At 40.7% G+C, this 12044-nt stretch overlaps 1 protein-coding gene across 1 annotated transcript in view; it reads left to right on the top strand.

Moving 5' to 3' along the window:
• Positions 1-239: 239 nt before the first annotated feature.
• PEX3 (peroxisomal biogenesis factor 3) overlaps positions 240-12044 on the top strand; it is a 65510-nt gene continuing 53705 nt past the window's right edge. Inside the window, exon 1 of the mRNA XM_006891664.1 lies at positions 240-312. Within this exon, the coding sequence (XP_006891726.1) occupies positions 240-312 (73 nt within the window). The remainder of the gene's footprint in view (positions 313-12044) is intronic.

The following is a 12044-nucleotide window of genomic DNA, read 5'->3' as shown; positions in this document are numbered from 1 at the left end:
AGCGCCGGGAGCCAGTGAGCGGCGGGGGGGCCGCAGCTTCGGCGGCAGAAGGCGCAGCCGCTCGGCTCCAGGACACGCCCCCGGCCCGCTCCGGTGGCGGTGCCCACGCCCCCTCTCCGCTCCGCAGCCTGTGCGCACCGACTGGCGCCGGTGCGAGTTCCCGGCCTGGTGTCGGAGGACCGACTTCCCCGGCGGACCACTCCCGACACCGCGGCCCCTCGTACCCCTGGGCCCTGAAGATGCTGAGATCTATGTGGAATTTTCTGAAACGTCACAAAAAAAAATGCATCTTCCTGGGCACGGTCCTTGGAGGTGAGTGACAGTGCCGAGAGGGTAGTGGCAGAAGGGAGTGGGTAGAGATGTGATTTCCTTCACTGTTCGGAGCGACCCCAGCCCAGGTACATGGAGAGGGGATTCGTTGTACCTTTAAGAGGGGAAGCAGGTGACAACCCTCCAAGGCTTATCCTCCAGCAGTTGTGAAGTTTCTCTGTGCCCTTTGACCCCCTCATTGCCCTTTCTCCTACAAACCTAGAGAAAACCCATCCCCACTAAGTTTCTATTTCAAGGCCCTGTGCTCTTAGATGTTTTTGGTGGGTTGGTTTTTTTTTTTTCCCTCGTTTTGCTTTGTTGGTGGTGCATATGTCTGTATATTTCATGTTGGTATCAGTAAAAGTTAGACACCTTAAAACATTTTTTTCTGTTGCCATTTTGTGAGATTGTTCTCATTCTGTTTGACACGCTGTAGTCCTGAAAGCACGTGGTTCGAATCCACCAGCTGCTCTGCGGGTGAAGGGTGAGCAGTCTCCTCCGATGTGATTTACTGCCTTTGAAAATCTACAGGGGGATCAGCTTCGGGTCAAGTCCTACTCGATGATACAAAACCACAACATTGCCTTTTTGTGAGAGTCTCCAATTCTATTTGACAGTCCCATGACACTGTATATTTCAATATTTTAATTGCCTTAAACCTATAGAGTTACCTGCACTTTGGGTGGTATTTAAAGTTTATTTGAATTTTTGAAAACAGCACAGTTGCACTGAAGAATGAGAATACAGGCAAGATCTTTCTGCCCTTTTAGAGTACAAATTCTGCTAAGACGTGCTTGAGGGCTATTATACAATCTTGCTCAGGATATTCAGAGTTGGTATGGATGCCTGTTTAACTGGCTTATATTACACACCTACAGATTTAGAAATTCAAGATAAAGATCTTGAAACCCTTTTCTCTTATGATAGCCATGTCACAATGTGCGGAGATTTGAAGAAGAGAGCAAGACTTGTAGACAAGAAAATATAGAAATGTTAGGCTTCAAAAGAGGGACTTTTCAGAACTTGAGTTTTTAAATCTTATCACTAATACAGTACTTAAAACTGCTTTAAAATCATGAACAAGAGTTCCCAAAAGAATCTGGTTGCTTTTCTCTTACTGTACTATTTTATTACATCTTGATCTGTAATTAATGATACTTTTTCACCTCTTTGCTGTTGAGTCAGAACAAACTCATAGCTGGCTCTCCAGCAGGTTTTCTATGTCTGTAAATTGCACAATATTTCATGGAATGCCAAAAGAACAAACAAATATGTCTGAGAGAAAGTGCTGCCAGATGCTCCTTGGAGGCAGAAGTGATAAAACTTCATTTCACGTATTTCAGGCATATTACTAGGAGAGGCTATTTCTTGAGAGGGGCGTCATGCTCAGAAAGGTGGACAGTTTGTGAAATAGAGATCTTCAGTCAGATGGGTTGACTTAGTACTGCAGTGGGCTTGAGTGTATCAGAGATTCTGAGGATGACAGAGCATAGGACAGGGTTCATTCTCTTGTTCATTGGGTCACCATGGATTGTACTTGACTCAGCGGCACCTAACAACAACAAATTGCACAAGAAGAGATTGCTCATTTTGGAACTCTTGATGGGTTCAAACTTCCAGAGAAATGCTACTTTTAAGTTAGCAGCACAACTCTCTACAGACCACCCCACAAGAACTCCCTAATACTTTTAACACCAGTATTTCAAATCTTATGTTTCTTTCTCCCCCACCCCCACCCCATACACATTAGAAACAGCCTTATTGTATTTTGGAGGTTAGGATAGTCTTTGGCATATCTCTGAGGCTTATTACAAATAGACAATGAGCGTATATGGTGTAGGGAGATCTGGTGGCAAGAAGTTGCACTGCAATCCTGAAGACACACAAGCTACTCTACAGGACGAAGATGGGCAGTCTCATCTCCTGCAATTAACTGCCTGTGAAAACCCACCGGGAAGTTAACTATGGGTCGTTTCCGACTCTGGTACACGACAACAGCATCATATATGGTATTATATCATTATTTGAGAAATGTTGTTGTGTTGTGTACCATTGAGTGGGAACCAAGCCATAGCTGACCCTCCAGTGTGCTTTCAGAGGCAGTAATCACTCCGGACGAGATTGTCCACCCTTCTGGTATGGAGCAGCTATAGCAGAATTGAACTACATGCCTTTGAGATTGCAGGGCAGATTCTTACTACATAGGTAAATAATATTCCTATTTATTTGGCCTCTGGTATATATGATATGCTTAAGTTAGACTACTGAATCTCTTATTTCTAGAGATTATTATTTCTAGATCTGTGAGGGAAGAAATAAAAATAAAATATTTTTACCATTGACTAGCAGAAAGAAAATTTCTTTTTCTTTAGCACTATCAACAGGGTAGCATACTCCTTCAAGTTTACTTGACAACCTAATGTTGGATAATAATCACAGAAGATAATTACAGGAGAAAAATATTGTTTGAAAGTATGCTGTTATTAGGTGCTGTTGTGTCAGCTCAGACTCCTATGGGCCTATGCAGAACAGAGCAAAACCATGTGAGATCTTGCCCCATCCACAGTCCATGCTGAGCTTAAGCTTACAGTCATTCACTATATCAGTCTTCTGGATAAAGGTCATCCTTTTTCTCACTGACACTCTGCTTTTCCAAGCATGATGTCCTTCTTCAGAGTGGCCTCTTCCTGGTAACGTGTCCAAACTGTGAGTCTTTGTACTGTTCTAGCTGTTTTCTTAATATAATAGTTTTGAGCAAAATTGTACTTATAGGTATGTACTATTAATGATGCTGTTTTATGCTTTCCAAATTCTGTTGGATCACCTTTTTTTTGAATGGAAATTAATTAGAATCTCTTCCAGTCCATTGATTAATACATGTAGGACTGCATCTGTTTGTTTAAACACATCACTTGACCTCTGTCAATTCCTGAATGCTTCCTTTTAACTGGTGTTTTCAGTGCAGTTTGGATTTTTGCCTTTGGGACCATTGGTTCTTAATTATAAGTTACTTCCTCAAATGATTCCATGTCAACCAATTCTTGTTGGTAGAGTGACCTGTGTATTCCTTCCATCTTCTCTTGGTGCTTCCTGCATCAGGCAAGATTTTGCTCATAAAATCCTTCAGTATTGCAGTTCAAAACTGGAGCTTTTTCTTCAATACTTTGAGCTTTTTAAATGTTGAGGATAGTCTTAATTTTTGCTCTCTATCTGTGCTTCATTGATTATGCAAAGGCGTTTGACTGTGTAGACCATAACAAACTGTGGCTGACTCTGAGAAGAATGGGAATCCCAGAACACTTGATCGTGCTAATGCTAAGCCTATACTTGAACCAAGAGGTCAGAACAGAGCAAGGAAACACTGCATGGTTCAAAATTGGGAAGGGCGTACACCAGGGATATGTCCTGTCTCCGTACCTTTTCAACCTGTAGGCAGAACAGATCATCTGGGAGGCGGGGCTCTATGAGGAGAAATGAGGCATCAGGATTGGTGGAAGATCTATCAACAGTCTGCGTTATGCAAATGACACAACCCTGCTTGCTGAAACTGAGGAGGACCTGAAGTGTTTGCTGCAAAAGATTAAGGACTGCAGCCTTCAATATGGATTGAGGCTCAATGTCAAGAAGACAAAAATTCTCACCACTGGACCAATTGGCAGCATCAGGATGGATGGTGAAGAGATTGAGATTGTTCACAGCTTTAGTCTGCTTGACTCCACAATCAACACTCTTGGCACCAGCAGCCAGGAAATTAAAAGACGTATTGTGATGGGAAAGTCAGCTGTTAGGGACCTCTCTAAAGTACTGAAGACCAATGGTGTCTCTCTGGAGACTAAGGTACGTCTGACACAGGCCATGGTCTTTTGCAGTCACTTATTATGCATCAGAGAGTTGGACAATGACTAGGGAGGATGGAAGGAGAATTGATACCTTTGAACTTTGGTGTTGGAGAAGAGTATTGAGGGTACTATGGACTGCTAAGAAAACAAACAGATTCATCCTTGAAAGGGTTAAACTGGGCTGCTCCTTGGGGGCAAGGATTCTGAGGCTTCGTCTGACATGCTTTGAACATGTTGTAAGGAGAAACCGGCCCTTGGAGAAGGACATCATGCTTGGGAGGGTAGAGGGTAGGTGCAGGAGGGGAAGGCCCTCTAGGAGATGGATTGATTTGGTGACTGGGGTAATCGAGACGAATGTGTCAGAGACAGTGCGATTGGCACAGGATAGAGCAGAGTTTAGGGCAGTTGTACTTAGGGTCGCTATGAGTTGCAAGTGACTTGATGGCACATAACAACAACAACTACTCCAGGTTTTAGTACGTTTCATTATAATACTTTGTCTTCAGTTGCCTTTTGAAATCTTTATTTCAAAATCTCTCATTTCTCTTTTGTAATAAGCTCTCTTATTTCATCATTTGTCTTTCGCTTGTCTACATTCTAGAGCAAATTCCAGAGTCTTTTCTGACTTCCAGTTTGGTCTTCTTTTCTGTCATTTTAATGGCCTTTTTGCTATATTTGTGTCTGATGTCCTTAATATCATCCCATTACTCACCTGGTCTTTTGTCATTTGTCTTCACTGCACACTGTTCTTGGTACGGCCTCTAAATCAAGTGAGATAAATTCAAGGTTGTATTTTTACAATTGTGCACATGATAATTGAGGTTCTCCACTGACAGTTTTCACAGATGTAGTCAATTTCATTCCCGTGAAGTCCATCTGAAAAGGCCTATTATGTATAGTTGTTTTTTGGTTTATGGGTTTTGCTTGGGTTGGTTTTTTTTTTTAAAAAAAAAAGGATATTTATAGTGAATAAGTCATTGGTTGTATAAAATCATACTCAATCTCCAGCCTTATTTTTATCAGTAAGGCCATAATTTTGAATTACTAATCCTTCTTCTTTGTTTCCAACTTTTGCATTTAAACATTTATCATTGCTGCTCTTGTTAGTATCATTGAGTTGTCTCAGACTCTAGGGACTTTATATACAGCAGATGGAAGGATGCCCAAGTTAATGCCCTCCTGACAATCTCTGCTGGGACGGAGCCCCTTGCTTCACAGACTCTGTGTCAGTTCATCTCAATAAGAATCTTCTCTTTCTACATTCTGCTATTCTTCCCAAGCTTGATGTCCCTTTCCAAGTACTGGCCCCTCTTGACAGCATCCTAAAGCATCTTTATTGCATGTTTGCTCAGTTTTCAAAGTGCAGAAGTTCTAAAAACCTTCAGTTTCTTTGTCTTTGATATTAATGTTGATGGATAAATTTGAATAATTGAATTAAGAGGTCATCCTTATATGCCCTTGGATACTTACTGTCCTATCACTGGTGGCATTGTATTTAAGGGTAGATCTCGAAATAACTCTTTGGTAGTGAATGAAACTGCTATAAAACAAAAAGAAATTCTAATAAGAATTCAGCTCATTTAGCATAAGTGTAGCCATTTGAGGGTGTTTATGCGATTTACCGTACATTTGTCTCAAATGCATTGAGCGTGTTGTCAAGAAGAGTAAGTCCTTAGATAAAGCACCGTGCTGGGAAAGGTGGAGGATCAGAGGAAGAGAGGAAGACCCTCAACAAGATGGACACAGTGACTGTCACAATGGATTTGAGCCTATCTGAGGTCGTGAAGATGGCACAGGCTAGAGCAGGGCTCAGATCTGTTCTTCATAGGGTGGCTGGGAATCATAGTTGACTTAGTGGCACCTAACAAGGACTTATTCTTGCTGCTTCAGAGGAAGTCCTGGAACTGTTTCTATTTCAGTCATTCTAATTCAAGAAATGTTTATTTAGTATCTATTCTGTTGAAGACAATATGGAGCTGCAAGACTTACTAAGGTTTTTTTAGTAGTAGTGCTATTAGTTGCTGTCAAGTGAATTCCAACTCATTTCAACCCCATGTGTTACACAGGAGAGCTGTTCCATAGATTTTATTGGTGTAATCCTAATGGAAGATTACCAGACCTTTTCTTTCATGATGCTGTTGGGTGGGTTAGAACCACCAACCTTTAGAGTAGAGATCAAGCACTGCCATTAATTGAGACTTATTTTATGTTCTTAACTCTACAAAGCTTTTTCTGGACAGTGAAAGAGACAATAGACTTATTTTTATCACCACCCCAAAATGTAGGAATTTGGAAAACTAAGAAACTTCCCCAGGGTCTCAAAGTTGATAACTAAAAGACTAGAGGTGAAACCCAGAGATGCTAAATCCCTGGGCACATTCTCTTTCCAGAGTCTACTACTGTGCTTTCATAAATATCTGAATAATTAAAATACAAAACCATAAGAGACATGCCTTCGTTTCCGAGAGCTTCTCTAACAACAACAACAAAAAAAAAACAACCACAAAGCATTATTGTTGTATACCGTTGAATAGGAGGAGATTGCCCATCTTTCTGCCACAGAGAAGCTGGTGAACTGTGAACCTTTGAGTTGGCAGCACAGTTCTTTACCACTAAGCCACCAGAATATGCAAAGTGTGACTTTAAAGAACCGAAATTCACTGAAGACCAGAAAGCTGGAATTAAAGACACTTGTAGGACTGTGTACTCTCTCTGAGCGTTCCGGAGAAGATCTTCACCATCTAGCCCAGGCATTACCTGGCTTTTAGATGAATCCTCACATGGTGTTTTTCTCATGAATTTAATTGTTTCCATGTGTGTCTTTAAAACTCTTTTAAGAAATGCCACCAAGGTTGAAGACTAAAGCCTGTCCTACTGTGATGTAACTTTTTTAATTTAACTGGAAACATCTGCAAAGAAAAACCTTCTTTCTTCAGTCTTCACCAGTTAAAATTTCCAACATGACTTTTTTAGGGACACAATTCAATCTATGGTAACACTTATGACAGACTTAGAATGAAAAAGGTGAATAAATATTATGAAAACAGGAAATACTGGTAGCACAGTGCTTAAACCACTCCACTTCTAACCAAAAGGTCAGTGGTTCAAACATACCAGCCATTCCATGGAGAAAGGGCAGTCTGTGTCTGTAAGGTTGTATGACTTTGGAAACCCTGTAGGGCATTATGACCACACACTGTCATTGTGAGTCAAAACTGACTGAATGGCAGTGGGTTTAAGTGTTGCAGAACACAGGGCAACCGGATTCCTATTTATTGCTTTGCAGATTTCTGAAAAGCACAAAGCATGTGTTTATGACTTTTATCTTACTCCTGTCATTTCTGCCCACTGAGTCCTCTGAAGTGTTGATGTATTCTTCAGTTGAATATCATGTCCTTGCCATCACTGTTTTTACAGTGTTTGAGCCTCTTCCCCAAGTTTGCGACATTATTTCCACAACTTTGTCAGTTCATCTTGTGAATATTGCTTTTTTTTCGTTGGCCTTCTATTTTACCATTGATTACTTTGCATCTACAGTACTGGTCTCTCCTAATAACATGTCCAAAGTACAAGAAAGGGAACCTTGGTAAGAAGTTGCACTGTCAACCCTCAAGGGTCAACAGTGTGAATCCACCAGTTGCTCTTGAGAAAGAAAGATGGACAGTCTCCTCCTGTGCATTTTAAAGCCTCTGAAAACTTGCTAGGGGGTCAACTGAAGGTTCCAGCTCCACAGCACACAATAGCAGCATGCTGGGTAATCTCTTCCAGTCTGTTAACCAGGTACTTGTCTTCCAGATTTCTTGGCATAGGTTTATGAGCACGTCCAGGACTCCATATGCTTGTTGAAACTTGTCACTCGATTTCCCATTAATTCCTGGGGCCTTATAGTTTTACAATGCTTTCAGTGCAGTTTGAACTTCTTCCTCCTATACCACTAGTTCATGATAATTTGCCACTTGTGGTTCAGTGTAGACCAATTCTTTATTTTACAGTGAGTGAGTCTGTATTCCTTCCATCTTCTTTTGATACTTCTTGCATCATTTAAAATTTTGTCTCTACAATGAGTGAGTGACATGAGAGGAATTATCACCAGCCTTGTTTTAGTGAGCAGACCTACTTCCAAGGCAAATTTGTCCATATTTTTGGTAGTTCATCATATATTTACTACTTAACACCACCATCATAATACAGAGGTGTCAATTCTTCAGTCTTAATTCATTGTCCATTTTTCACAAGATAATTGAAAATACTATGGCATGGGCCCGGTGTACTTTCGTTCAAGTGACATCTTTGTATTTTAACACTTTAAAGAGGTCTTTTGCTGCCAGTTTGCCCAATGTACAATGTTGCTTGATTTCTTGACAGATGCTTCCGTAAGCATTGATTGTGCGTCCAATAATAAAATAAAATCTTTGACAACTTCACTATCTTCTCCAATTACCATGATGTTGTTTATTGGTCTAGTCATGAGTATTCATGAGCTGGGTGTTTTGTTTTGTTTTTAGTTGAAGTGAAATTCACACTTAGGCCATCTAGTCTGCTCTTCATTAGGGGATGTTTCTGTCAGACTTTAGTTTGGGTAAAAAAATTACTTAAGCTTTAACGAAAATATAGGGAGTTCTGGTGGCCTACTGGTAAGCTGAGCTGCCATCCCAAAGGCACACAATTTTAATCCACCAGCTGTTCCACAGGAAAAGGATGGACAGTCTCCTCCCGTGTGATTTACTGTCCTGTCAGTTGTTTGCTCTGCATCTGAGATGGACAGTGAATAAAGATAACAGAAGAAGAGTCGATTCTTTGAGTTATGATGCTGGAGAAAAGTATTGAACATCCATGGACTGCCAAGAGACCAAATAGGTCTCATGGAGAAGGTGAAACCAGATTGCTCCTTGGAGGCAAGGGTTCTGAAACACTGCCTTACATACTTTGGGCCCGTGCTTGGAGAACATCATGCTTCAAAGGGTGGAGAGTCAGTTCAGGATAAGAAGACCATGGATGAGATGGTTTGACGCAGTGACTGTGGCAGTGGGGTCAGTTGTATGGCAGATGGTGAGGGCGCAGGATAGATCAGTTTACACGCACTGTTCATAGGGTTGCTCTGAGTCATAGTTGACTCAACAGCCCATAACAACAGCAAACGCCAATGCTGTAATCTGACTTATGCTTTACAAAATCACTTTTTGTATAGAAGATTTATTAGAGGAGTATGATACCAGAGATGAATGAGCTAAGAACCTGTTGAACCAGTTCAAGCACATTGCTATTTATTTAGGATCTGAGTCAAGACAGTGGTAGAAAGAATGGAAAGAAATGGCAAGATTTAGAAAATGTTTCTGATTGGATAGCAAACAGTAGTAATAGATTATGTCCTAATTGTAATTAAGATTATTGACCTATACATACCTGGCAGGGAAGATACCTTGATCATGAAGGTTGTCCCAGGATGAGGCTTATGCATTACACTCTGGATGTGCTAACCACTGTGATTTCTCCAAATGTGGGAAACTCATCTGCATAGTTTGTGGTAGTGAGGAACTGAATTCACGCTTTCCCCTGAAGAAAAAAAAATTATTAACATGTTGCCGAAAATGACAGTAATACTTTTTTTAAAAAAAAAAAAAAAAGTGTTTCTAAGCACAGTCGTCAATTTAAAAGTGTTCGGCGATGTGTTAACCTAGTAAAGTAGTTGTATTCTAGGGAGAGCATAAGTAAGTCATGCTTTTAAAACATGCTTTTGTTATGTGCCATCAAGTCGCTTACAACTCATAGCAACCCTGTGTACAACAGCCCTGAACCCTGCTCTATCCTGTGCCAACCTTGTTGTCTCTGACACACCTACCACCATTACCCCAGTCACTGGATCAATCCATCTCATCGAGGGTCTTCCTCTCTTGCGCTGTCCCTCCACCCTCCCAAGCGTAATGTCCCTCTCCAAGGACTGATCCCTCCTTGTAACATCCCCAAAGTAGGTCAGACGAAACTTCAAGATCCTTGCCTCTAAGGAGTAGCCTGGTTTCACCCTCTCTAGGAAAACCTGTTTGTTCTCCTAGCAGTCCATGGTATATTCAGTACTCTTCTCCAGCACCACAGTGCAAGGGAATCAACTCTCCTTCTATCATACCTAGTCATTTTCCAGCTTTCTGATGCATAACAAGTAATTTTAAAGACTGTGGACTGGATCAGGTGCACCTTAGTCTCCAGACTGACATCATTGTTCTTCACTACTCTGGAGATGTCCCTGACAGCAGACTTTCCAATGCAGTGCAATTTGTCTTTTAATTTCCTGGCTGCTGGTACCAAGCATGTTGATTGTGGAACCAAGCAAACTAAAACTGTTAATAGTCTCAATCTCTTCACCATCTATCATGATGCTGCTAGTCGTCCCAGTGGTGAGAATCTTTGTTGTCTTGATGTTGAGCTTCAATCCATATTGAATGCTGCAATCCTTGACCTTCTGCAGCAAGTGCTTCAGGTCCTCCTCAGTTTCAGCAGGCAGGGTTGTGTCATCTGAATAACACAGATTGTTTATGAATCTTCTCTAATCCTGATGCCACAGTTCTCCTCATAGAGCCCAGCCTCCCAGATAATCTGTTCTGCATATAGGTTGAAAAGGTATGGAGATAGGATGCATCCCTGGCGTACGCCCTTCCCAATTTTGAACCATGCAGTGTTTCCTTGCTCTGTTCTGACGACTGCCTCCTGGTCCAAGTATAGGTTTCACATTAGAACGACCAAGTGTTCTGGGGCTCCCCTTCTTCTCAGAGTCAGCCACAGTTTGTTGTGATTCACACAGTCAAAAGCCTTTGCATAGTCAATGAAACACAGAAATTTCCCTGGTACTCTGTGCTTTCAGCCAAAATATTTCTATTTAACTTAAAAAAAACAACAACCCCAAAACAAAAAAATCAACAAACAAAACCCAACAACTCTCATTACTGTCAAATTGGAACCAACTCGTAACTGACCATCCAGTAGATTGACAGAGGCCATAAAATGCATAGGAGGGTCTTGCGTGTCTTTCTTAGAGCAGCTGGTGGACTCAGACAGCTAAAGATGCACGTTGCCATTGAGTTGATTCTGACTTTCAGCCAACACATTTCTGAGGCTTAAATATTAACAGGAGGGAATTAGTCTACACTGGACTGCTTCAGTAAGTAGCCTAAGGTCTTGTCTCTTAAGGAGTGATTGTTAAGTGTAAACTGCAGGCCTTTTGGTTCGCCCAACAGTTAACCTATTATGTCACCAGAGTTCTGGAGGGCAAAATAATAGGTATTTTACCAAGAGTGTTCTGAAAAAAAATATATTTAGTTAGGATATATTTACCAAGCACAGTAGTTTCTGAAATTAGCTTGATATTTTTAATCAAATTCTTTTGAGAATCTTATGGAAGTGATAGACTTCATCCTAGAAAAATGCACATACTAATCAAATTCACCAGTAATATTCAGGAAAAAGTATTAGCAACCATGACATTACATTGTTTCACTTTATAATATGGTAAATAATCTTCATGGTAATCAGTTGTGCAGAGAAAGTAATTAATTCAGAAATAGTTGTTAAGAGTTGCACGTTAAAGGTTACTTTGTGAAACATAAGTCTGTTTCATCTTCTTTTTGCAACTGTGGCACTCACATCAACTTACTGAAGATGATTTTTTTAAAATGTAGCCAAGAAGCCATATTTATGGAATTGTATTGGTTTGTTAAACTTATTTGTATATAAACGTAACAACAATCATACTTAGGTCTAACTGTAGTGCATTTTTTTTTAAATTTTTTTTTTTGAGAATATAAAGACAACCACTTGGCCAACTGACTGGAAGAGATTGATACTTGTTCCTATCCCAAAGAAAGGTGACCCAACAGAATGTGGAAACTACAGAACAATCTCACTGAT

The sequence above is a fragment of the Elephantulus edwardii genome, unplaced genomic scaffold, assembly GCF_000299155.1.
Source record: "Elephantulus edwardii isolate Elephantulus edwardi_28Jun2011 unplaced genomic scaffold, EleEdw1.0 scaffold00102, whole genome shotgun sequence".
Classification (NCBI taxonomy): domain Eukaryota; kingdom Metazoa; phylum Chordata; class Mammalia; order Macroscelidea; family Macroscelididae; genus Elephantulus; species Elephantulus edwardii.
Note: the sequence above shows the minus strand (reverse complement) of the source record. Positions and strands in the feature narration are given on the sequence as shown.